At 59.6% G+C, this 24,984-nt stretch overlaps 1 protein-coding gene across 1 annotated transcript in view; it reads right to left on the bottom strand.

Moving 5' to 3' along the window:
* Positions 1–24,984, bottom strand: part of HMCN2 (hemicentin 2) — a 32,894-nt gene that overhangs the window by 4,991 nt on the left and 2,919 nt on the right. The window contains exons 6-66 of the mRNA XM_033077889.1: positions 24,684–24,790; positions 24,379–24,499; positions 24,012–24,284; positions 23,732–23,876; positions 23,369–23,490; positions 23,007–23,279; positions 22,778–22,919; positions 22,101–22,228; positions 21,504–21,617; positions 21,256–21,405; positions 20,440–20,634; positions 20,141–20,236; positions 19,679–19,803; positions 19,261–19,405; positions 18,972–19,084; positions 18,566–18,722; positions 18,222–18,384; positions 16,138–16,265; positions 15,912–16,020; positions 15,504–15,673; positions 14,915–15,010; positions 14,625–14,801; positions 13,519–13,638; positions 13,197–13,358; positions 12,707–12,988; positions 12,028–12,195; positions 11,754–11,867; positions 11,492–11,578; positions 10,836–11,021; positions 10,296–10,463; positions 9,906–10,019; positions 9,661–9,803; positions 9,399–9,549; positions 8,960–9,178; positions 8,638–8,751; positions 8,375–8,562; positions 8,111–8,207; positions 7,669–7,833; positions 7,190–7,303; positions 6,959–7,090; positions 6,377–6,520; positions 6,118–6,277; positions 5,701–5,825; positions 5,424–5,607; positions 5,158–5,255; positions 4,629–4,901; positions 4,340–4,530; positions 4,183–4,264; positions 3,821–3,957; positions 3,600–3,741; positions 3,258–3,405; positions 2,885–3,012; positions 2,615–2,771; positions 2,377–2,498; positions 1,976–2,140; positions 1,779–1,886; positions 1,565–1,699; positions 1,138–1,272; positions 832–1,016; positions 317–530; positions 46–171 (exon numbers count right to left, since the gene is read on the bottom strand). Of these exons, the coding sequence (XP_032933780.1) occupies positions 46–171; positions 317–530; positions 832–1,016; positions 1,138–1,272; positions 1,565–1,699; positions 1,779–1,886; positions 1,976–2,140; positions 2,377–2,498; positions 2,615–2,771; positions 2,885–3,012; positions 3,258–3,405; positions 3,600–3,741; positions 3,821–3,957; positions 4,183–4,264; positions 4,340–4,530; positions 4,629–4,901; positions 5,158–5,255; positions 5,424–5,607; positions 5,701–5,825; positions 6,118–6,277; positions 6,377–6,520; positions 6,959–7,090; positions 7,190–7,303; positions 7,669–7,833; positions 8,111–8,207; positions 8,375–8,562; positions 8,638–8,751; positions 8,960–9,178; positions 9,399–9,549; positions 9,661–9,803; positions 9,906–10,019; positions 10,296–10,463; positions 10,836–11,021; positions 11,492–11,578; positions 11,754–11,867; positions 12,028–12,195; positions 12,707–12,988; positions 13,197–13,358; positions 13,519–13,638; positions 14,625–14,801; positions 14,915–15,010; positions 15,504–15,673; positions 15,912–16,020; positions 16,138–16,265; positions 18,222–18,384; positions 18,566–18,722; positions 18,972–19,084; positions 19,261–19,405; positions 19,679–19,803; positions 20,141–20,236; positions 20,440–20,634; positions 21,256–21,405; positions 21,504–21,617; positions 22,101–22,228; positions 22,778–22,919; positions 23,007–23,279; positions 23,369–23,490; positions 23,732–23,876; positions 24,012–24,284; positions 24,379–24,499; positions 24,684–24,790 (9,132 nt within the window). The remainder of the gene's footprint in view (positions 1–45; positions 172–316; positions 531–831; positions 1,017–1,137; positions 1,273–1,564; positions 1,700–1,778; positions 1,887–1,975; positions 2,141–2,376; positions 2,499–2,614; positions 2,772–2,884; positions 3,013–3,257; positions 3,406–3,599; positions 3,742–3,820; positions 3,958–4,182; positions 4,265–4,339; positions 4,531–4,628; positions 4,902–5,157; positions 5,256–5,423; positions 5,608–5,700; positions 5,826–6,117; positions 6,278–6,376; positions 6,521–6,958; positions 7,091–7,189; positions 7,304–7,668; positions 7,834–8,110; positions 8,208–8,374; positions 8,563–8,637; positions 8,752–8,959; positions 9,179–9,398; positions 9,550–9,660; positions 9,804–9,905; positions 10,020–10,295; positions 10,464–10,835; positions 11,022–11,491; positions 11,579–11,753; positions 11,868–12,027; positions 12,196–12,706; positions 12,989–13,196; positions 13,359–13,518; positions 13,639–14,624; positions 14,802–14,914; positions 15,011–15,503; positions 15,674–15,911; positions 16,021–16,137; positions 16,266–18,221; positions 18,385–18,565; positions 18,723–18,971; positions 19,085–19,260; positions 19,406–19,678; positions 19,804–20,140; positions 20,237–20,439; positions 20,635–21,255; positions 21,406–21,503; positions 21,618–22,100; positions 22,229–22,777; positions 22,920–23,006; positions 23,280–23,368; positions 23,491–23,731; positions 23,877–24,011; positions 24,285–24,378; positions 24,500–24,683; positions 24,791–24,984) is intronic.

Raw genomic sequence — 24,984 nt, 5'->3', positions numbered from 1 at the left:
GGAGCGGGGCTGGCCGGGCACCCCAGCATCTGTGCCAGCACCTACCTCTGACAGACACCAAGACAGTGGCCCTGACGGCCCCGGCGCTGTTCTCAGCGTGGCACACGTAGGTCCCGCTGTCCGTGGGTGCGGCTGCCTCCCTCCGCAGGATGCTGTGCCCTGCTGCATCATCTGCAGGGTGCAAACCCCAAAAAACGCTGGTTGGCGATCAGCTGGGTACAACCCCCACAGCCAGACGTGCTGGCACCCCAGGGACCCTGAAAGGTGGGACAAGGATCGCATTCTCCCCCAGGTTCAGCATCCCCTGCCCCGGTACCAGTGAGGAGCTGCCCGTTGGCCATCCAGGAGACACGGGGCTGGGGGGTGCCCGCTGCGGCACACACCAGCTCCAGCCTCTCGCCCCGGCTCAGCGTGATGTCTGTGGGCAGCTGGGTGAAGGTGGGCAGGGTGAGGATGGAGAGGGAGAGCCGGCGAACGGCCCTCCCAGCAGAGTTCACCGCCGTGCAGGAGTAGCTTCCAGCATCCCCTTCCTGTACGAGGATGAGAGGTCATCAGTCATCCCGAGTCTGGGCTCCAGCTGCAGCCCTGGCTCGCTGAGCTACAGCTCTGCTGGTTCTTGTGCACCTAAAAAGTCACTGTTTGGACAGAGCCACTTTTTCCAGCCCACGTTAGCAATCTCACTCTGGCCCAACCCTCCAGCCTGTGGCAAGGACTGCACAGGGCTCTCACTCTGCCAGATATATTCACAACCACCCAAACGCTCTTCAGCAGCAGCAGACACGTGTTCCTCAGCACTCCAACCTCCCAGCGGCCCCAGGGGACAGCGCTCACCTGCACATCCCGGAGCAGCAGCTCCCCGGAGGGCAGCACTGTGGCCTTCCCACCCCGCAGCAGGGCTCCCTCCCGGCTCCAGGACACGCGGGGCTCGGGGACACCACGGGCGGCACAGGGCAGCAGCACCTCCAGCCCCTCCAGGACCACCAGCTCCAGAGGGCCGGCAGCAATGATGGGGGGCACTGCATGGGGCAGAAGGGCAGGGACTTGCTCGCAGCTTGGCAGCCACGTTTTGCTGCGAGGTGCTGCTGGGGAGGGGGCTGAGCAGAGGGGTGAGCACTGGGGCTCTGGTCCCTGCTGTACCTTGCACAACGAGCCTGGTCCTCCCTGCAGCGGTGCCCGAGGGGTTGTGAGCCATGCACAGGTAGGTGCCTGCGTCCTCTGGGGCTGCTCGGAGGAGACGGAGCTGCCCGTTGGGGAGCACCTTCAGCCCAGAGCCTGGCAGAAATGAAGGACAGGATGGGACAGTACAGCTGAGCCAAGGCACAGAGGGATGATGAGCAGGAACTGCTTTCCCCACAGCAGTGCCTCTTCCCAAGGAGTCTCCATGGAACAGCTCCAGTGGCCACCACACCCAGCTAGGACAGCAGCAGGGAGCCAGGAGGACCCATGCACAGTGACACAACACACCTGCCAGGATGGCTACAAACCCCTGGCACCTAAATCTCCCCCTAGGTAAAGGCTGGCAGGTAATGTGGGCTCTGCCAGCCCCTAGCACCCTCCTGCTCACCTCCAGTGATGCCAACACCATCCTTTTGCCAGGTGACCTCCGGCCGGGGGACGCCTGTGGCCTCACAGTTCAGCACCGCGCTGGTGTTGACCATCACCATCACCATGCCAGGCAGGGGCTTCAAGGCAGGAGGCTCTGTGAAGAGCAGGGAAGTGCTACTATGGGAAGAGGGTGCAGAACCCCCAGCAGCAGGAGCCTGGAGCCGTGTGTGTACCATGCACAGTGAGCCAGATGTGTTTCCTCGCTGTGCCCGCGGTGCTCCGAGCTGTGCAGGTGTAGCGGCCGCTGTGAGCGGGCAGTGCCTGCCTGATCTCCAGGGCTCCTGCAAAACAGCAGGCAGAGCAGGGGTGCAGGCAGGAGGGCTGGCAGGGACCCCTGTCCCTGCTTGGGCTGTGCTGCCCTGTGCTGTACCTCTGGGCAGGACACGGTAGCCCCCTCCTCTGCTGCCCAGCTGAGCCCCCTCCTTGCTCCACGACACCGCGGGTGGGGGCACGCCCGAGGCGTAGCAGGTGAGGATTGCAGGGGACAGCCGGGTGACAACCACATCTGTGAGGTCATCAGCGATGGTGGGGGGCACTGGAGAAAGGAGGGAGAGAGGTGAGCAGGGCTGTATGGCAGATGTTGAAGAGGATTCTGTCCCTGTTCATATGGGCAAGAGTATTAATTTCTTTTCCCCTCTTGTCCATTCCCAAGCCCAGTTTTTGAGTGGAGACCCAACCCTATGTGGGGCTGGAGCACATCCACATCACACCCAGGTGGTGACAGATCCTGGGAAAGTCACTCTCAGCAAGACCCCAGCCCCAGGAGCTCACCATGGACAGACACGAGGAAGAGCTTCCGTGCCTCTCCAGCAGCGTTGGTGGCGATGCACTCAAACCTCCCCTCGTCCCGGGGCCCAGGGCTGGAGATGAGCAGTGACCCTAAGGACTGCAAACTGTGCAGGGAGAGACACATCAGGATCAGCCCTGTCCCACAGGAAGCAGTGGGAAGGGCAAACCCCACCCTGCAGGGGAACCCTTGGGTGCACAAGGCAGAGGGTGCTGCAGGTACCTGTAGGTGCCAGGTGAGAGGTGTGGGTTCAGGGGGTGACCATCCTTCTCCCACCTGATGTGGGGCTCAGGGGACCCCCAGGCATCACAGCCCAGCGTGGCTGGCTGCTGAGCCAGCAGGGTGAGGTTGGAGGGCCCAGGTGTGATGGCAGGAGGGACTGTGGAGGGGCATGGCAGCGATGAGCAGAGGACAGCAGCACACCATTGCATGGTTGAGAGCAGCCCAGCAGTGGTGGGTTGCAGGAGGGATCCATCCAGCTCTCCCACTTACCCAGGACATGGAGGTCCAGGCCCCGCCGGTCAGAGCCAGCAGGGCTGGACGCCATGCAGAGGTAATGGCCCAAATCCTGGACCTGGACAGGGTCAATTTGCAGGGAGCCTCCAGGCAGGAGCTGCAGCCTGAAGAGGGAGAGCAAGAGAACCCTGTGGGGGCTCTGCATGGCCAAGCTGCATCTCACAGGGAGCAGGGGTTGGGAAGGTGACGAGTGCCACTGCAGCCACATGCAGCTCTTGCCCACTGAGCTGGTGTGAGGACAGAGCACAGCTGTCCACAGGGTGACTGGCACACTAAGTCACCTGTTGCTGTGAAGGATGGCATGATCTGAGCACCACTCTTGGTGCCTCCAACCCGCAGAGCCTCATACCTGTCGCTCCCAGGCAGGGGCAGGAGCCGGCCATCCTTCCTCCACGTCACCCGGGGCACGGGCCACCCCTCTGCCCGGCACGGCAGCACGGCCGAGCTGTTCAGCAGCACCTTCACCTCCTCGGGGCCCGCCTGGATCTCCGGGGCCACTGCAGCAGCACCCAGAGCCACACCGAGAGTGTGGGATAAAGCTCAGGGATGGGGGACGCCAGCCCAGAGCAGCACAGTGGGCTGGGCAGAGTCCAGCCCTGCAATCCCATCACCCGACCGTAACACCCTGCAATATCCCACATCCTGGATTTAACCGGGAAGGAGCCGGCACTCAGGGCAGGGCAGCACTCACCGTGAAGCTGCACCCGGACGCGCGGGCCGGTGTCCCCGGAGGGGCTGGTGGCCCTGCAGCTGTACTCGCCACCATCCTCCGCAGCCACCGCCCGGAGCTGCAGGAAACGCCCCTGGGCCAGGACCTGCCTGCGGGCATCCTCCTAAAACCCCCGGACCCATCAGCAGGAGGATGGTGCTGGTGCATCCCTGTCCCTGACCCCCTGGCCCCGTCACAGGTACCTGCAGCAGGGAGCCCTCCCAGTGCCACTCGATGTTGGGGTGGGGTTCAGCAGCCTCCGGGCACTCCAGCAGGAGCTGCCCCCCTGCCACAGCCGTGATGATGGGGATCTCCCCGCTGCTGCCAGTGCTGGGGGGAGCTGTGGGACATGGCCCAGGGGGGTCAGGGGGTGCCACGTGGGTTGGACACCCCCACCCCTGTGCCTAAAAGTCATGCAGGACCATCACTGTGCTCCAGATCTCTCTTTTGGAGCCCACACCAACCCCAAAAAAGGATATTCCATCTCTCTGGGTCCCCAAGGCTTGGACCATCCTGCAGCCCCCGCTGCTAGCCCCCTCCTCCTGCACTGCTGGGGTCACACTACCTTGGATGCTGACATGGAAGCTCCTGCTGTCCTCCCCTGCAGGGCTAGTGGCCAGGCAGGTGTACAAGCCAGCATCAGCCACCTGCACAGCCAGAAGAGGGAAAAATTGAGGCACAAAAAGAAAACCCAGATAGGGAGAAAAAAGTGGAGTTCCTACCTCAGTGCTCTCAATGTGGAGGGTGCTCTCATTCCCTGACACGAGCGAGGGCCCTGCCAGCAGCAGTCCATCCTTCTCCCAGGTGACAGTGGGCATGGGGACACCCATCACCACACAGGTCAGCTCCAGAGGGGTGCCCACAGTGAGGGATATCTCAGTGGGATGGGATGCACCCTCAACACGGGGTGGCTCTGCAAGGCACACAGCAGCACAGGAGGGCTCATCTCCTCATTGCTCCCAAAAAATGGGCTAAGCTGCCCTTCCCAAATCCCAGAGGGATGACACGCACCCATCACCACGAGGCGGAAGGCTTTGCTGACCTCTCCCACTTCATTCACCACCAGGCACGAGTAAATGCCTGCATCACCCGGGGCCACGGCCACCAGGCTCAGCTGTGGGCCACCAGGCACCCGGGCACCCTGCTGCCCCAGGGGCTCTCCGTTCTTCAGCCAGGTCACTGACGGCGCTGGGGACCCACTGGCCTCGCAGGTCAAAGTGACATCGGAGCCCTCAGCCACCATCTGCTCCTCACTGCCCTCGGGGCTCTCCAGGACAGGGGGAACTGGGGAGAAAAGTCGGGTCCCCAGACACGGGGTGGGTTTGGCCACTCCCTGCGAGCAGCCAGAGGTGGCTCAGCCCTCCCGCAGGATGCTCTGAGATTGGTCCTGCTTTGCTCCATCCCTTCCAACCCTCCCCAGCAATCGAGGAATGGCTCAGGACCCTGCTTGGGAATGGGCTGCAATGCACAACGCGTGCTCTGCCAACAAAAGCAGTGTCTGGGTGCCCCCCTCTGCCCTCCCCAGCCCCCTGCCCTGTACCCTGTATCTGCAGGACGAAGCTGCGATCGGCCACTCCCGCCCGGCTGGAGACAACGCAGGTGTAGCGCCCGGCATCGGAGAGCTGTGCCTGGGAGATCCTGATCCATGGGATGGGACACGGGGAGGGGGAGGAGGTGTCAGCTCGGGGTCACCCCCTGCTTCCCGAGGTGACACTGGGCCACATCAGGGAGCAGCAGTGCCCTCATGCAAACCCGGGTACCAGCCCCAAACCTGCGGCTGACCATTGCTCCAGGGTCACTTCTCACCGGAGGATGCGCCCAGCCGAGAGCAGGGTGACACGAGGGGACAGCCGGAGGGGCAGCCCGTCCTTCAGCCAGCTCACGTGCAGAGGAGGGGACCCCCGTGCCCAGCACTGCAGTGTCACCAAGGAGGACAGGACACCACGGACCATCTCCGAGTCATCCGCGCCTCTCTCGATGGTGGGAGGGACTGGGCGAGGGGACAGAGGGACAGAGGGGCTGCTGGGGCTGCCGGGGGTGGGGGTGGCCCCGGCGCTGCCCCGAGGGTCCCAGCCCTGCTCACCCAGCACGTTCAGCGAGTGCAGCCGCGTGTCCTCGCCCAGGCTGTTCCGGGCCAGGCACGTGTAAGCTCCGGAGTCGGCAGCTCGCAGCCCCTCGAGGAGCAGGGTGCTGCCATCCGGGGACACCCTGTGGGGACGAGGGGACAGTGAGCTGTGTGCTCATCCTGAACGCGCCCCTAGGGCAGAAGTGCTCTGTGCTCAGTTTACAGCCAAGGGTCAGGGTTCTGGGGCACATTGCAAGGTCAGGGCATCAACCAGGACCCCAAGGTTTATCCCAGGATAATATTCCCTAAGCAAAGAGCCAGGATCAGCGCATCCCAGACCAAGCACCAGCAAGAAGCAGCACAGCTCAACCAGTCTTGCCCAGCAATTTTGGCCATGGGGACCCTGAGCCCCTGGGGTGTCCCCCCCAGACTCACCGGGCATTTGAGGGGGGTTGCAGTCCCAGGGGCTGCCCGTCCTTCAGCCAGGAGATGTGGGGGGTGGGCTGCCCCTCTGCCCGGCACTCCAGCCTCACCCTGCTGCCCTCCAGCACGCTGTGCTCACTGGGGTGCCCTGAGCTGCTGATCTGGGGGGACACTGCACCGAGGAGAGAGGGAGGCTGAGGAGGAGGAGCGGGAGGAAGGCTCACCTCTGAGGCAGAGCCCACAGGGAGCAGGCTGCTCGGGGAAGCCCTACCTCGAACCAGCACCACGAAGTCCTGGCGTGTCTCGCCCCCTGGGCCCTGTGCCAGGCAGGTGTATTGGCCCTGGTGGAAGGGCTGGAGGGGGCTGAGCTGGAGCTGGGCCCCCCCAGACACCAGACCCTGCTCTGGGCTCATCTCTGCAAGGAGACAGAAGGGGGCTGAGCAGTGCTCCTCCATTGAGCTCACTGCTGTGCTTCCCCCTTCCCTGCCAGGACCCAGGTTTGGGAGCACTGTTAAAGCAAAGCAGGGTTTTTGCACAGTTCACTGCTGGAGCTTTACACGAGAAAAGAGCCACTGGTTTGGAGGCAAACCCCTGTCCCAGCTCACCCCTATGTATCCCTCCATCACATCTTGTGCCCACATCCCGTTGCTTCGAGCCTCAGGAATGACCCTGAGGTTTCCTAAAAGCATCCAGGAAAAAGGCCAGCCCCTTCATGCTCTGTCCCCTCCCTGTGCTGCCCTGAGGGTCTCTTGCAGCAGGATTAGAAGTTGTGAAACTGAGGCAGGAGTGCTTGGAGGGGATCAGCAGCGAGGCTGGGGTGGCAGCCTGGCACGGTGCTCCCCTGCACACACACCCAGCGGGCGCCCGTCCTTCAGCCAGGTGACAGTGGGCACGGCCACACCAGTGACTTGGCAGGTCAGGACCAGAACTGTCCCCATGTCAGCTTCAAGGGTCTCCTGCTGTGGGTCCTGGATGCCTGGGGGTTCTGAGGAGGATGAGGAGGGACAGGGGTGTGAGACAGACAGGTTCACTGTCAGCTCCTCGGTGTGTGCTCAGAGCTCCCTGCTGAGCCCTCACCACTTACCATGGACAGTGAGGATGAAGCTCTTCTCATCCTGGCTGGCCACATTCAGGGCCATGCACATGTATGTGCCTGAGTTGGAAAGCTGCAGGTGAGGGAGATGCAGCACCTGAGAGCCTGGAAGGAGAGGAGAACAGGGAATCAGGACAGCCTGGAGCAGGACCAGCTCTGGGCCACCACGCCTGCAAGTTGACTGATCCCCCAGCACCCAGCCAAGCTCCATCCAAAAGGAGACTGGCCATGGAAGTCTCATCTTTGAGGTCCAAAGCCTTGCTGTGCCCCACAGGAAAGGACATGAGCTGCCAGGAAGCAGCAGCATGGAGTTCTGCAGGATGCAGCCCTTGGTCATCTCCAGAGGAGATCACTCAGCAGTGTGTCATCAGTGTGTCATACAACCCAAAGGCTGAGCTCCAGACCCACATGTGGCATCCAAAAAGGGGGATCCAGGGCACAGGTAATCATCCTGGCTCATCCCAACATACCTCGGGTGACAGCCACCTCCTCACTGGGCTGCAGGACGTGCCCATCCTTGTACCAGGCGATGTCTGCAGCCGGGTGGGACTGGATGTCACACACCAGTGAGACGCTGCCATTGACAATGCCATCAACGTTTTCGGGGTCTGTACCCACACTCCAGGGAGCTTCTCCTGCAGTGCACCCAAAAAACAGCACCAAAGGGGAGCCATCAGTGTGGAGGTTGATGCCTCCCCAGGAGGAAACATGCACCAAGGCTCTCGCCTGCTCAGAGCGTGTGACACCTCAGCCCCCTGACACAGGGAGAGTGTGACCAGCACAGGGGGACAGAGCTGTGACCAGCACTGGGGGACAGAGGCAGTCATGTAGCTCCAGAGCCACAAACTCCAGTTGGTGGAGGAAGAGGAGGAGGGGAGTCAATCAGTGACCAGGGCAGGGGCGATGCCTTACCCTGCACAGCGAGGGCAAAGTGCTTCTCGGCTGACCCGGCCGGGTTCTCAGCCATGCACGTGTATCTCCCGGTGTCACCTGCCTCCACCATTGCCACCTGCACAGGGAGAGCACCACTGAGGGCTGCCCTGAGCTGGGGAGATGCTGGGGCTCCCATGGGGATCTTGGTGAGACCAGGGTAGCGTCCTTTTGGGGGGGAAAGGATGCCCCATCCCCTCCATCTGCTGTCTCCTGTGTCTCTCACCTGCTTAGAGCAACACCAACCTGCAGGACTGTGCCACCCTCCAGGAGCTGGTGCCGTGGGCCAGCCTCGATGGGGAGATCATTCCAGAGCCAGGACACTGCGGGCTCTGGGTGCCCAGTAGCTTCACACTCAAAGCGGACAGTGCCATTGATGGTGGCCGTCACCTCCTCCACCAGGTCCTCTGTGCCACCATGGATGGCAGGGGCAACTGGAAGCAGGTGGTTATGGGGCTGCCACCATGACTCAATCCAGTGTCCCCAGTGTCCCCTGTCCCTGTACTCACTCAGCACCTCCAGCTCGTAGTGCAGCCGGTCCCGTCCCGCAGCGTTGGCCGCCTCGCAGGTGTACCTGCCCCTGTCCCCCTCCTGCACCGCCTGCAGCTGCAGCACCCGGCCCCCTGTGACACGGGACATGGGGCAGGGCACAGGGAAGGGTCTGTGGGATATCCCCCAGTCCTGCACAGAGCCCTGCACAGCCCCAGTGACTCAGAGGTCCCATGGGTGCTGTGTGTGTTGGCAAGAGGAAGGGGACAGGATCCAACCTCCTCCATGCTATGGATGCTCCCAACAAAGCCCACAGTGGGGTTCACACCCACTACCCAGTACCTTGCAGCATCAGCACCCCCAGGCCAGGGGAGAGGGGCTCCCCATCCTTGTACCAGGTGAGCTGGGGGGGTGGGATGGCACTGGTGTCGCAGTAGAGGGCGGTGGGCTGGCCAAGGACAGCCTGGCGGTGCTCTGTCACCTCCCCATCCTGATCTTCCTCCCGATAGAATATCTCAAGGGCTTCTTTGGGGCTTGTTTGCTGCTGGAAGATGGGGGGCACTGCGGGGACAGGCTGTGGTCAGCTGTGGGGAGCAGAGACATCGACCCCCAGCTGCATCCACAGCATCTGCCCTCACTGGAGATGAGGAGATGTTGTTTTCCAGCAGGCTTAAATTTCTTTCCTGCTCACCCTTCTGTGCTCCCACAAGGGACCCCTGAGGACCTCTGCTCTTGCTGAGACCCCCCTGCTCTGGGTGCTGGCTCTGTGCCCAGGGCTCACCCTGGACATGCACGATGAAGTCCCTGTCATCTTCACCCACAGCATTGGTGGCCACGCAGGTGTAGTGCCCCGAATCTGAGACCCCAGCTGGCTGGATCTGGAGCACCTGCCCCTCACTGAGGATCTGGAGGCGTTCAGAGCTTGCCAGAAGCTGTAGGAAGAAAGAGAAGGGTGGGAGGAGGATTACACACCCAGGAGTGAGGCAGAACCCCACTCCATGTGCCTGGGGCAGTCCCCAAACCCAGCAGCTCTGGGACCTCACCTGCTTGTCCTTGTACCAGCGGATGGTTGGCTCGGGCACAGCCCAGGTCTCACACTCCAGCACCACTGTGCTGTTCACCTTGGTTTTCACCTCTTTCACAGCAAATTCCCCCAAAGGATCCTCTCTGGCAATCCAAGGAGGAACTAGCGGGGAAAAGACAAAGGGAAGCCAAAGGAAGCAGCGCTGGCCTGGTTACAGTGGTGGGGTCACTGCAGGAATCAGGAGGGACACGGGGAGCTCCTCACCCAGGACCTTCACAGCATAGCTCTTGACAGCCTCCCCGTCCTCGCTGGCCACGACGCAGCTGTAGGTGCCCGTGTCCTCCTCCTGGGCATTCAGGATCTGCAGCCCGTGGCCACCTGGGCAAAGGGGGTCTCCTGAGAGGGAGCTCACAGCCTCAGCTCTGTCCCCCCATGCAGCACCTGAAGGCATCTCAAGGGACCTGCTGAGCACCTGCAAGCCTGGCTGGAAGAGCCCTAAACCAGCTGATTCCTTGAGCCCTCAGGTCCTGCAGGATGATGACTTCTCACCATCCCACTCACTCACCGCCCATCCAGACCAAGAAAAGGCCCTGCTCCCCTCCCCAAGGCATACACAGCAAGGGGCCACCCCAGACAGGCAGAGCAGCATGGTACCAGGGAGCAGGAGGACATTCCTGGATGCTTTGAGAGGAACCTTGTCCTTGAGCCAGGTGATGTTGGGAGATGGGTGTGGCAGAGCCTCGCAGAGCAGGGAGATGGGGTTGTTGATGATCACTGTCACTTCCTCTGCAGCAGCATCGTCTCGAGCAAAGGTGGGGCTGGCTGCAGAGACGTGGTTGTGTGTTAGATCAGCACCAGCACACACTGAGGCTTCACAGTGCTCCAGCCCCCACCAGACAGCATGGTCCAGGTTCAGGGAGTTGGACTTGACACAGTGTGTGCCGACTTCAGACTCTGCCCTGTCTTGCTGCCCTCCAAAAATACAGAGATCCAGAAGACACATCCCTCCTTCCCACAAGCCACCATCAGAGACAGATCCTGCACTAAACAGGAGCTTTCTGCTCCTCCAAGAGGTCTCACAAGGGTTTGGGACAGCTCCATGCCACGCTTTGGCTGCAGGAAAAGGGATCCTCCCCACCTACCTGGGGCAGGCCATTAAAACCCACTAAGCCTCCATCCAAAGGCATCTCATACCCAAAACATCCAGCAGGTAGTGCCTGGTCTGATTTCCCACAGAGCTGGAGGCTAAGCAGGAATAGCGACCAGCATGGGCCAGGGAGGCCTGGGGGATGTGGAACAAGGAGCCATCGGGGGAGATGGAGAAGGTGCCAGGGAGAGGCTGGTTGTCTTTCAGCCAGGTGATCCTAGGTTGTGGGTTGCCTGTGAGGGATGGAAAGCAGGTTTTGGTCTTTGTGTGAAGTTTTTCCATGTGTGAGCACAGCCTGGCTGGGGTCACTGTCAGAGCTTTTCTGGAAAGCAGGGACATCATCCCAAATCAGAATTATCATGATCTGGATCAGGATTTTAGAGGCTGCTGGATGAGCCAGCAAGAAGAAAGAGAACTGTCCTGAGTGGGAGGTGATTAATTATTCCCATCACTAAAGGAAAAATGAGATTAGAGGAATTTTAGCTCCATTTGGGAAAGATTGGAGCTTACATTGTGGAACAGGATCCCCATGTGGGCGTCCCCTCCCCAGCGCTTCCCGGACAGCACAACTGCAAAGCCAGGAACCATCCCAAGAGAGCTCTGCAGCCCATTTCAGCTGTTTCCACATCTCTGAATGGAGCCATCCACACCCCAAAGTGAGACTCAGGTCTATCCCTGAGCCCATCTCCCACCTGATGCTCACCTGAAGCCAGGCAGGACCAGGTGACAGGGTGACCCTTGGGCACTCTGAAGGTGTGTTCTTCATCTGCATTCTCAATGTGGGGAGGAACTGGGAACACAAGCCCCCAGAGACTTCAGCAGCTGGCCAGCTTGGCCTCTGAGCTCACATCCCAAGGACTCCAGCACACCCAGCATGTCCAGTCTTAACTCATGTCTGTTCCTGCAAGGGTGGAGCTCTCAAACCCCACCAGGAATCCTGCAGCAGACAGAAAACTCCTCCTCACCTAGGACCTCCACGTAGAAATGCCTCCTGGCCTCCCCAGCTGCATTGCTGGCCAGGCAGGAATAGTGACCACCGTCCTGGGCTCGTGCACGGGTGAGCCTCAGCAGCCAGCCCCCTGGAAGCACAGAGCAGAGAGGTCTCAGGGCCCTGATCCAGAGACCAGCAAATCCCAGCTCTGCTCCTGTGGGGCTGGAGCTCCACCATGAGTTTGAACTCATCAGCGTTGGGGCAAAACACATTCCCAAAGCACTCATCTCTCTCAGCACTCAGCTGACCTGAAAGCAAGTGTGTGTGCTCGCTGGGGATGACAGGAGAGCCACCCCAGAACCAGGTGATGGTGGGCTGGGGAATGCCTGTGGCCTCACAGGTCAGGGTCAGGGATCCTTGCAGGGAAACGCTGACATTGGTTGTCAATCCTGATCCTTGAATGAACTCAGGAGGAACTGGGGATGCAGAAAAAGATGGATATCCATTTGCAAAGCAGACAGGACATCAAAGGAGAGAAACAGAGGGGAGAACGGAGTGAAGCTGGTTTTTCCCACCTTGCTTTGCACAGTTTTAGGACACGAACCCAGAAGGACCCTTAGCATCACCTGATGGTGACTTTAAAGGTGCTATGGGACAGGTGACCCACAGCAAGGATGTGACACTTACCTGCACACCTGAGGCTTACAGGTGTCACACTGGGATGGCCACACAGCCTGAGCCACCTCAGACCTTTAATAACTCAATGACCTTGTCCCGTGAGGTTTCCCCAAGTCCCTGGGTAGTAGAGGACTTTATGAGAGATGATCTGCTGGGATGGCTCTGGAAAGAAACTCCTGCCTGATGGACACAGTTCTACAGCCATTCCTGAAACATAACCCTGCTACATGCTGGATTGTCCGAATCTACTCCACATCACCACCCTCCCCATCCTGCCTGCATCCACCCCACCCCATCCCACATCCTTACCATGCACCACAACATCAAACTCCCTCTGCTCCTGCCCCTCTGTGCTGCTGACCAGGCAAGTGTAGTGTCCTGCATGGGCCACCTCTGCCCTGGGGATGTGCAGCCGCCTCCCCTGCTCTGTCAGCAGGAGCCTGTCCCCAGCAGCCACGGGCTGCCCGTCCTTCAGCCACGTCACCCACGGTGCTGGTGTCCCCTTGGCCTCGCACTCCAGGACTGTCTCGCCCCCCTCGATGACAGAAACCCTCCTCAGGGTGTTGCTGCTGCCCTGGACCCTTGGCAGTGCTGCAGGCAGAGGGACACAGGGTGGAGGGGATGTGCAGCAACTCCCTCAGCCGTGCACGTGTGGAGGGGTAAAGCTGACCCAGGTGCCAGCATCCCTTCCAAAATATCCAAGGCACCAGGCAATGGCTTTTGGGTCCAGCTGGACCTTGCATGGAGAGAAGTCACAGCTCCTCCACCCACCCTGCAGGTCTCTGGTCCCCATGCTCACCGTGCACCTCCAGGTGATGCTCCTTGCTGCTGCTGCCAGCAGCGTTCCTGCACTCGCACACGTACGTCCCCTGGTCCAGCAGCTCGACCTTCTCCATGTACACCATGTTCCCTCCTGGGGACACCAGCTTTGGGCTCCCTGCCTGCATGGAGAGGGGCTCACCTGCCCAGGGAAGGGACAGCAGCTTTCCCTCAGGCTCCCAGCAGGACAAATTCCAGCCAGAGCTGGATACTGCTCAACAAAAAGCGCTCCTTGCTCCAAGGAGACCAACAGCTGGGTCAGCCCATGTGGGGAGAGGTGAGGCTGAGGAACAGGGCCCTACCGTCCTTCCACCAGCTCAGGGAGGGCAGGGGGATCCCATGGCACTCGCAGGCCAGCTGGACAGATTGTCCCTCCAGCACGGACACGGCCTCAGGCTCCGGTGAGGAGAAGGACGGAGGCACTGCAGGGATGAGAGGAGCAGCTCACTGATAGCACTGGACAAGAGCAGAAGGGCAGCTCCTCTCTGGAGCTCCATCCTGCTGGATACACACTCCCTACAGCCCTGCTGGGTGCCACAAAAAGCCCAGTGACATTCCCCTGCCCTGGCTTCATGTGGAAACAATAATGTTGTCTCTCCAGCCAAGCGAGGGATGCTTTTAATTGCACGTGGCCAACAGCAGAGGATGACCAAGCATCCCACAAGCAGGCCAAGGTCAGCCTGGCCAGACACAGCCTTATTAGGCAGCCCTGCTCACTGAAGGTTACCCAACTCTTTCCATTATCAGATGATATTCTCAGCTGCTCATAAATACAGCTGGCTAGAAAATGGTAACTCCTTCCCATGAGGGATATCAGTTTGGAGAAGAAAAGCTCCAACACCCAGAAACCCTTGAAAAACAAAAACAGCAGAACCCAAACAATCCACCCGAGCCAGGACGGCAGACGTGCAAACATTTCCCTGGGAAGAGACTGCAGGAACAAGCCCAGAGCAGGAGAACTGGATCTTCTCCACTCCCTGGCCACCTGCCTGCAGGACTTCCACCAACTGGCCTAGAGAAAAGCCAGAGCCTGGCTCAGCCCCCGGCGCTGTGGACATGCTGAGTGGTTTGGGAAGCTGCAGGGATGCTCGGATCAAGCGAGGAAAAGCATCCAGTGCCTGTCTTGGCAGCAGCCCAGGAGTCACCACTGAGTCCAGGGGGACAGAAATGTCACCAGGACACAGGGTGCAAAAGAGACAGGGTGTGTAGGTGACCCCATAATGGGGACCTGGCAATACCCATCCATAGGGCCATGGCTTTCCAGGACATCATTTGGGATGAACACAATCATGGATTGCATGACTGGAATTGCAAATGAAGCAGAGGACAGGGGTCTGATAGAGCCCTCTTCCAGGGCTGTATCCAGGGGGGAAGCCTCCATCTGTCAGCAAAGCCCAGCTGCACTCACCAGTGACCTGCAGGCTGTACCAGAGCTCAGCCACGCCGGCCCCGTTGGAGGCCACACAGCGATAGCTGCCGGCATCGGAGAGCCGGGCACGGGGGATCTCCAGGCGCTTCCCATCCCTGGACAGGCTCAGTCCTGCTCCAGCCCCGAGCTGCTCCTGCCCCTTGTACCAGGTGATGTCTGGAGGGAGGCAGAGAGCTGAGCTGAGCTGACAGGAGCGATGCTGCTGCCCCCTCAGCCAGGGAAAACCACAAGGATTCGGGAGCAAGAGCTGAAGGACAGGACAGACTCACCGGGAGCAGGGAGCCCCGAGGCCAGGCATTCCAGGGATGCCGTGCTGTTCTCAGGGATGGCCAGATCCACCGCGCTGGGTTCGATGTTTGGGGGCACTGCAATGGCTCTGTGTGACCCAGGCTGTCTGCAGCCCCAGGGCCCTGGGCACAGCCAGGCTCATGGATGGCTCTGGGCACACAGCCAGGATCCACAGCTCGGTCCCCACATCACCCCATGGCACCAGCACTGCTCCCCAAGGCACCCTGCAGGTTTGGTCCCTGTCCCAATGAGACATTCATCCTTCCCAGGTAGGGATCTCCATTCCCTGCCTGGTTTCTCACCTGGCACCTTCAGGGTCACATCCTGCTGGTGGAGGGGAAATGGGGCTGGGGAGGACCCTCCAGCAGGAACACCGGTCAAGGATTCACTGTGGTGCCATGGCCATCAGCTCTCAGCTTCATTGACCAAGAGCAAGATCCCAAGGGATCGAGCCAGTGACCCTGCACCTACCAAAAATCTGGGCCAAGAACTCCCACCTCCCTTTGGGCAGCCACGTTCTCCCCAATGCAGAGGATGGATAAAAGGTCTCACCCCAGATGCTGCACTCACCATGCACTGAAACCTGCACCTCTGCCTGGGCCAGCCCTGCCCAGTTGCTGCCCTGGCACATGTAGAGCCCTTGGTGACCCAGCCCCACTCGGGTGACCAGCAGAGTGCCACCATCCTCGGACAGCACCACACCCTCCTGCCCATCCAGAGGGTGCCCGTCCTTCAGCCACCTGTGAGGAAGGGGACAGGCAGTGAGTCCTTGGTCTGTCCTGCCACCACCCACACCCTGCTCTGCACACCAACAGGATGAACAGTGCAGTGCTGGCAGCAAGGACTGTCCCCTTGTCACCTGGAATGGGGCTGGCAGTGCCAGCAGAGGACACCAGGGACAAGGAGAAGGAATGGATGCCTCCCCACTGAGGGCCCCTACCACCCACCCTGGAGCACCCAGCACTCTGCAGCACTCACTGGATCTGGGGTGGGGGGATGCCCATGGCGTGGCAGTGAATCCTCAGGGAGGTGTTGGCAACAGCTGCCAGGTGTCTTTCCCCATCTCCAATCCACAGCTGGGGGGGAGCTGAGGGGAGAGGGGATCTCAGCCTGGCACCACCCTCAGACCCTGGCACAGGGATGTGAGAGCAGCCAAGGGTTTGGAGGGTGCAGCTCCCAGGGAGCCCAGGGAGGGTGCTTGAACCTTGGACGTGCAGGCTGTAGCTGAGAGAGGCATTCCCTGCAGCGTTGGTGGCCGTGCAGGTGTAGAGGCCGGTGTCTGTCACCTGGGGCTCTGCCAGGTGGAGGGATCCTGAAGGGAGGACACTGTACCTTGGGGGAGGAGGAACAGAAAAGCTGGATGGGAGAAACACCCAACCCTGGGCAGGAGCTAAGGGCTGAGAGCTCACCATCACCTAGAGAAGGTCACCATGGCCAGTCCCCATTCAAAGAGGGTGGCACAGCCACTCATGGGGGCAAATCCCCTTTGCTCAGCCCCTGTATGAGCTCAGCACGAGGCAGCACGTGAGCCCAGGGGGATGAAGGAGGACAAGGGTCCCCCCAGAGCACAGTCCCCGCAGCTGGAGCTGGCCATGCTCTCATTCCCAGCCTCATGTGCTCCACAGACATAACATCATCTCAGCCCACGGCTGCAGATTCCTCCTCGTGTGCTCCCATAAATCACCCAGCAGGGACAAGCCAGCTGAATGTGGGGAGCAGCACAGGTCAGCCAGCAACAACCATGGCAAATCAGACACAAACAGCAAGGCAATACATCCCCCAAGAAGAGCAAAACCAAGATGCTCCTGTTTCCCCAGGTCACAGTAATCCTCAGGTATATGGAAAGAAGGGTTTAGCCCCAAGACTGGGGCTGTGACTTTAGGGTGTCCCTTCCAACATGGTGCTAACATATGGAGAAAACATTGGAAGACCAAGACACCAGAAAACCTGGAGAATGGTTGGATGTGTGTTTACCCTCCCCCATTAAATCACATTAAATGACTGTCTTACAGTTGTCATCAGCTTCAACACCATCAACAAATTGATTTGTCCCTCTGAGAGTCACTCATTGAATCAAAACTGGCCTAAAACCCCACATCCCAGTGCAGACAAAGCCACTGCTGGGCTAAAAACTGTGTGCCAAACCTCGTCCCAAGAAGCATCAAGCCCTGGTCCCAGCTGGGGATCCACCATCCCCAGGCACATCCTTGACCTTGTGACAGCACAAGGCAGGAATGTGCACAAAGGCAGACAGACAGCAGGGTGAGGAGCTGCACTGGAGTTGTCTTTCCTTCCCAACCCCAGCCCTGTGTCCAGGGTAGGCACATGAACGATTGGAAGCAGCTGCTTGGCCCCAGCAGATGTTTGGAAGATGGAAAAAAATCCTGGTGCTCTCCAAGGAGAGCAGAGCTAACGCAGCACTGCTCAGCTGCCTCAGCTCCTGCACTGAGCATTGGTCACAAGATGCCAGGGGTGTCCTTCACACCTCCCTGTGTCTTGGGTTACAATACAGGGTGTGATAAATGTACCTATTCTATCACCATCTGTTGAGGGTGGGGGCAGTGATCCTTATCTCAACGGCAGATATTCTGCCAATGACCCATCCATTGAAACCAGGCAGGGCAGTGTTCTTTATCTTTTCACAACCCATCCTTCCTCCAGCCAGTCATTTTCTGCTCATGGCCATTGAGTCCCACTGTGGCACTGATAAAATTACTGCATCCCATTGGGAGTTGCTCCAGCCAGGGGGAAGAGCCCAACATTTCTTACCAAGATAAAAACAGAGGTTTTGGGACACTAAGGGAGCCCCTTTCTCCACTGGACTCCAGAGGAAAACCGGATTTCTCCACATCAGCACTGGAGCTCCAGAGGGAAACTGCACCTTGTACAGGAGCACTGCTCCAACTGAGCCACATCTGTCACTGCAGGAGGATGCAGCCACCATGGAATGGGACTGCTGCCAACACCCTGCCTGACGGGTGTCAGGTTGTACTCTGACTGTGTCAGGGTTTGGGGTTTGTTTCTTTGTAGTGCTGTATTTCTATTTTAATTTCCCTAGAAAAGAACTGTTATTCCTAATTCCCATATCTTTGCCTGAGAGCCCCTTGATTTCAAAATTATAATAATTTGGAGGAAGGGGGTTTACATTCTCCATTTCAAAGAGAGGTTCCTGCCCTCCAAACTAGGACACCCTGCCAAGCAGCTGAGTCCTTTTCATGGACCTGGCCTCCCTCTGAACAGACAAAATCCCAGGAGATCGTGGCCCCCAGCACCCACAACCCTCCTTACCTCGTGGTGGTGAGAGGCAGGGGCTGGGGCTCCCGGCTCCACAGCACCAGGGGAGGGGGAGACCCTTGGACCTCGCAGGGCAGGGTGGTTTCCTGCCCCAGCACAGCCAGGACAGGGACAGGGTCTGATGCCTGTGATCCATTCACGCTGATCCTGGGCTTTGCTGGATAGAGAGGGAGCACAGCTGGGCAGGGGCACTTCAGGTGCCCCACAACCTTCATCCCACTTCTCTTCCCATCCTGCAAACCCATCTGGCACCTGGATTGGTGCTCCAAGGAAGCCAGGAGTGTTCCCAGGTCACTCTCTCCCGGCCAGCCCCCTCTGGAGCTGTCCTGAGCACTCACTGCTGATGGAGAGCTGCATCTCCCGGCTGGAGAACCCTGCTGCATTGGTGGCTGTGCAGAAATAGGTGCCAGCATCCCCAGGGGATGATGAAGGGATCAGGAGGGTCCCATCGGGGGCGAGTTGGTAGTGTGGGCTCAGTGGAATGGGCTCTGTGCCCTACAGAGGAAAGGGAAGGGAGGAAGGCAGGGATTCTCCCAAGAGCTGAACATCCCAAAGGCAAGAAGAGAGTGCTGAACACATCAGAACAAGCCATGCCCTGGTCTCAGCTTCCCAGGGCACTTTTTGCCACCTCCCCAGGCAGCCACAGCCACACTGGAGAGCTACATCCCCTTCAAACACATCACCCTGAACCCCAGGGCAGCCCCAGCCTGCCAGGGGCACAGCAGCCCTGTCCCTGTCACCTACCTTGGCCCAGGTGACAGCAGGGGGGGGCACACCAGTGGCATTGCACCTCAGGATGACAGCTGCTCCCTCGGTAGCAGTGACGAGAACAGGGCCAGGCTCGATGCTGGGAGGAACTGGGAGGAAGAGAAGCATGGCCAGGGCTCATCCTGCATGGCCAGGGCCACATCCAGCACAAAGAGAGCAGGGCACAGGGAGAGAGAGCAGGGCACAGGGAGAGAGAGCAGGGCACAGGGAGAGCACCTGTCCCGTGTCACTGCAGGGCAGGGACACCCAGCTCCCTGTCACTCACCGTGGATGACCAGGGACACGTCCTGCCTGTGCGAGCCGAGGGCGTTGGTCACCTCACAGGTGAAGGTCCCTGCGTCCCCCTGCGATGCCTGGTGCACGTGCAGGCTCCCATCAGCCCGGATGGAATAGTGGTCACCTGGGGCTACCTGGACAGGGGCACAGAGTAGAAAGCAGGACAGATGGCAGGGTCAAAAACCAACACATCCCTGCATCTTTGGGGCACATCCAGAAATGAATCTTTGAGCAACATCCCGATGTGGAGATAAACCCACATCACCTTCCCAACACAAATGATCCACTGGATTCTTTCCCCAGCAGCTTTCACCCCAAAAATTGGGGCACCCATCCTGCAGTGAAGCCCCACCAGAGGGGAGGTGTCCATCCCCCCACCCACCATCCCAGCAGCATGGAATTCTCACCATCTGCCCATCCTTCAGCCAGCGGCGTGCTGGGAAGGGGCTCCCAGCCAGGATCACACAGGGCAGGGACACGGGCTGGCCTGGGAGCACACGGACCACGGGGGATGCAAGAGCTATTTCTGGGGCTGCTTGAAAGAGGGGAAAGGCAATCAGTATTAATCAGTGATAAACTGGCCAGGAACGCTCAGGAGAATGGATCTAGATCACTTTTCTTCCAAGGTCTGGCATAAGCCAGCTCCGATTCCACTCCCCCAGGAATTTGGGGATATTTGCTGCATTTTGGTCCATGTCAGCATATGATGCCAAAGAGGGCTTGGAAAGCCATTGCCCAAACCCTGCCCTGGGCTTGCTGAGCATTCACAGTGGCCAGCTCAGGACCAGAGACAACTGCTCTGGTCTGCCACTCACTCAGTGCCAGCACAGCTGGGATCGATTCCCCGACCAAAGCACAGAAAAACAAACCCTGTCCTGTGACTGTGAGCTTGACCTCGGCCTGGATTTTCCCAAACTCATTCTGGGCTTCACAGATGTAGATGGCTTGGTCATCCAGAGAGGCACCTGGAGCACAGGGGGGAGAAGCCTCAGCCTGGTGGGGCTGGACAGCCCAGAGCAAGCTCCAGGGTGGGGATCACCCTCCCCTGCCCGACCCCATCTCCAGTGGGGACAAACCCCTCAGAGCTGGAGGCTTGCAGGCTGTTACTGCACAGCTAAGCTTTCACAAGTTAAAAATACAAATAAACGGGTGCACACTCAGCTCTTACTGTCAATGAGGAGCTGGGCAGCCTCCAGCTGGCTGGAAACACCCCGAGGTCCCTGCCAGCCCACCACGGGCTTCCCGTCCTGCCTGGACCAGGTGACCCGTGGCAGGGGAGATCCCTCCACATGGCACAGCAGGCTCACACTGTCCCCAACCTTCACCTCCACGTCGCCCAGGGGCTCAGGAAAGTGAGGAGCAGCTGGAGGAGAGAGCAGCAGAGAAAGGGCTCAGGCAGGTTCAGCTTCCCCACAGCTGAGCCTGGAGAAGGGATGGGGCTGCAAAACAACGAGCCAGGTTCCCTGATGAGTTACAAGACTGACTTAAAGCATTTGGTGTTTTTCCAAAGCTGTCAGAACTGTTGCAGTTTCCACCTCTTCCAGTCACACTCATCGACCCCTGGCACAACAAGATAACTTGCACTTTTCCATCTTTAACTGCTTTAAACCCTGCTGTCCTCAACACAGAGCCTTCCCTCCTCCTCATGCTCCTCCATCTCTTCTGCCTCCAGCAAAAGTCTTTCACCTGGATTTTCAGACACACAAAAGTCAGCTCCCTCCTCTGCCTAATCCCAATGAATGAACTCTGCATCCCCAGCTGCATCCCAAGCGCCATGCCCCCATGCAATAAAAACTGCCTTGTCTTTCTCCACTTGTTGAGCCTCCTGCACCAAAGCTGGGAAATCCCACCAGGCTTCCTCCTGTGTACCAAGCACCGACACCTCCCATCTGGGAAACCCGGGAGGCTCAGAAAGCAGCCGAGGGGAGCTGATCCAGGAAGGAGAGCAGTGGAAAAGCACGGGGTGGGATGCAGCAGGACTTACAGCCCACGTGCAGCACGGTGCTGTCGAAGGCAGTGCCAGCCTGGCCCAGGGCCTGGCAGCCGTAGTGCCCCGCGTCCTCCTCCCGCGCCGCCTGCAGCCGCAGCACCGCGCGCTGCGTGCCCGCCGGGAACGTGGCCACCGCCTGCTCCCCTGCCCAGACACCACATCAGCACCCCACGGGTCTCTGGGGGTCCCTCCTGATGTCACACCCCGTGTGACAGCCCTGCAGGGCGCGCTCCCGGTCTCACCTTTGTACCACACGACGTGCGGCGGGGGTGCCCCCGAAACCCAGCACTCCAGGGTCACATCCTCTCCCACCAGCACCTTCAGGCTGGGCGTCACTGCCAGGATGGCAGGAGGTTCTGTGCCATGGGGAGAGACGTCTTTGGTCACTCTGCTGTGCTGGGTGTGGTGCCAACCAGCCCGAGGGGACCCCAGAGAGCTGGGAGTTGTTCCCCAACCCTTAATCACACACAGCCCCAGTGTGCTGACCCAGCACCCTCCAGCACACACAGCCCCATTCCAGTGCTGACCCAACACCCTCCATCACACACAGCCCCACTGTGCTGACCCAACACCCTCCATCACACACAGCCCCAGTGTGCTGACCCAACACCCTCCATCACACACAGCCCCAGTGAGCTGACCCAACACCCTCCATCACACACAGCCCCAGTGTGCTGACCCAACACCCTCCATCACACACAGCCCCAGTGTGCTGACCCAGCACCCTCCATCACACACAGCCCCACTGTGCTGACCCAACATCCTCCATCACACACAGCCCCAGTGTGCTGACCCAGCTCCCTCCATCACACACAGCCCCATTCCCAGTGAGCAGGTACCTGTGAACTCCAGGGTGATCCCTTGCTCATCCCATCCCAAAGTGCTGCTGGCATAGCAGCTGTAATTCCCTGCATCCTCTGGGACAGCAGACCTGATGTGCAGGGTACCCTCAGCATCACTGAAAACCCTGCAGCAAATGGGAGAGAAAGGGAGAAATGAGCCCTGAGCAATCAGGGATGATGGAAAATGTGTGGATAAAAATGAGCAGGTTTCAGGCCATGCTGGGCATGTGGTGGATGTGGGTCAGCACTTAGAGCCAGCTGCTGCAGGGAAGGACTTTTCTTTGAACCAGGGAAAAGCACTGAGAATTGGGCTTTTTCATCTCAAAAGTCCAAAAGCCTTCCCCAAAGTCAACTCTGGCACTCACAGCCTGACACGGGCAAGAGTTGAAAGGCAAAAAGCAGAAGAAATTAAGGGGAAGTACAAAGAGTATTTTGAGACTGGAGCTCACACCAGGTGTGCAGAGTGGGGATGGTGACCTGGATAATGCAGGACAGCTTAAAAATAAACGTAGGAAATTAAGGCTAGCAGCATGGCAAGCATCCCAGGAGCATGGGCTGGGATACTGCAATGCCTCCTCCCTCTTTCCAGAGCTATGGTAGCCCCAAGCCTCCCTCCCTCAACTTGTACATCCCTGTGGGACAGGGATGGAGGCTCAGGGGTCCCCAGGGGTTACCTCTCATCCTGCTGCAGTGCCCAGCCCCAGCGTTTCCAGGTGCTGTGGGGCTGGGGGTGGCCCCCGGCCGTGCAGTTCAGCCGCAGCTCCTGGCCCCTGCTGAAACGCTGGGGACTGGGGTCCACCTTCACCCACGGTGCCTCTGCAGGGGTTGGAGCAGGACTCAGCCCTTGGGCACCACTCATCAGGCCAGCAAAATATCCCCCAGGAGAAAAGATGAAGAACCCACCCTGGATGAAGAGCCACAGGGAGGCAGTGGCAGTGCCACGGGCGCTCTGTGCCACACACTCGTACAGGCCCCCGTCCCCTGGCTGCACAGAGCTGATCTCCAGAGAATGGTTCTGCAGCAGCCGGGTCCGGCCATCCCCTGGCTGTGCTGCCTTCCCATCCCAGCTCCAGGTCAGGTTGTAGGGCACATCCCCCAGAACCACGCAGGACATGACCACGTCCTCGCCCGGTGAGGCTGTGATGTTGCCCGGGATGATGAGACGCGGTGGGGGCTCTACAAACACGGGATGCCTGGGTGAAAGGAGCCTGTGCCCAGCCACAGGCATGGGAAGGGCTCTCGGGCTTGGCACAAGCAGCCCCCACCTGAGACAGAGACGTAGGCACGAGCCCGGGTCACTCCGACCTTGCTCGTGGCCGTGCACTCGTAAAAGCCTTCATCACTCTTGGACACTGCAGGGATCAACCAGCTGACGTTCCCTGAAATCCTACAAAAAGGGAGAGATGAAAATATGGATCACTCCCACCTTGGGACTGCCATGCCACCTCCTAGTCCTGCTCCCTGGGACTTTTATTTCGCCTGAGTCAGGCAGACCTGTCCCTTGGAATTTTCCCCTTGGGATGCTCAGAACCTGAAGGCCACCAGCACACAGCACCCCCTCAGCTGGCACAGCTCAGAGACCCACACAGGTCCCTCCTGAGGTTCACTGGGCCATACCAGAGGCTCACCTGAAGAGCTGCCCTTCCCTGAGCTTCACCCTGCCACGGCTGAGCTGCAGGCGGAAAGGGATCTCGCTCCACGCCGAGCAGGAGATGAGCTGAGGCTCACGGTTGTAAGCCTGGATATTGCTGGAGATGTTCACTCTGGGTAGACCTGGGAGGGGTTGGGGACGTGCAGATGTAGAGCACCCTTGGAAGCTCAGTGTGAAGCAGGATGACCAAGGAGAAACCAAAGCAGAGGCAGTGCCAGAACTCTGGTTCCTGCTCTGCACCCGCGGGTTGCACTCACCGGGGACCACGCTGGTGTAGGTGACCCCAGAGAGGCGGTGCAGGGGGTGGCCCTGGGCATCTTCACCCTTCACCTTCAGCAGAAAGTCACCCGGGGGCACCCAGAGCGGCGAAGCCACCCAGAGCTGCACGGTGGAGCCGGAGGAGGAGTTGAGGAGGGGCTGAGCAGGTAGGGAGATGAGGACGTGCCCCGAGGTGTTGAAGAGCTCGATCTCCTGCAGGCGCCCAGGCGGCCTCAGACCGGAGCAGTTCACCAGCACAGAGATGGGCAGGCCTGGAAAGCAGGGAGGGAAAAAAAACAATAACCACATTCCCGGCTGCAAAACACCCAGATGGAGCATCCAGCCCCCGGGCAGCAGCACCCTCACCCTGCACCGGCCGCTCTCCGGGCTGGCTCGTGTCGAATTCCGGCTGGCTGGAGAAGCTGGCTTGAAAATTCACGTTGCTGATGCCCGTGATCCTCAGCGAGTGGCGGCCACTGCTGCGGGTCTGGAAGCAGATTGAGAGCCAAGGGCTGAGGGTAGGAAGGGAGGGGAGGTGGGAAGGGAGAGGTTGCAGCCTGCTCACACGTCACAAGGGAGAGGGATGGACAAAGCCCACACCTGGAAAAGCCTGGCAAGATAAATATCCACCAGGGAAAGGCAGAGGATGTGCAGGTCTGCCAGCAGCCTACCGTGATCAGCCACATCCCTGGCTCGTAGGGCTCCAGGGCCACCACCAAGGCTGAGTTGGGGATGCTGAGCAATTCCTTCAGACCTCGGCCTTTCTCCAGGACCTTTCCTGTGACAGTAAGTGAATGGCTCAGATGGGAATCCAGGTCCATCCCCTGGTTCCTGCAGCAGCCAGGAGTCACCTCCCTCAGGGCTCAGGGCAATGCAGAGCCCATCACAGCTCACAGCCAGGGCAGCAGAGAAAACCCTCAAAGCCAGCCTGGGAGTGGAGCAGGGAAATGTGCTGATGTTTACTGAGGGTTT

The sequence above is a fragment of the Catharus ustulatus genome, chromosome 21 (genome assembly GCF_009819885.2).
Source record: "Catharus ustulatus isolate bCatUst1 chromosome 21, bCatUst1.pri.v2, whole genome shotgun sequence".
NCBI classification, from domain to species: domain Eukaryota; kingdom Metazoa; phylum Chordata; class Aves; order Passeriformes; family Turdidae; genus Catharus; species Catharus ustulatus.
Note: the sequence above shows the minus strand (reverse complement) of the source record. Positions and strands in the feature narration are given on the sequence as shown.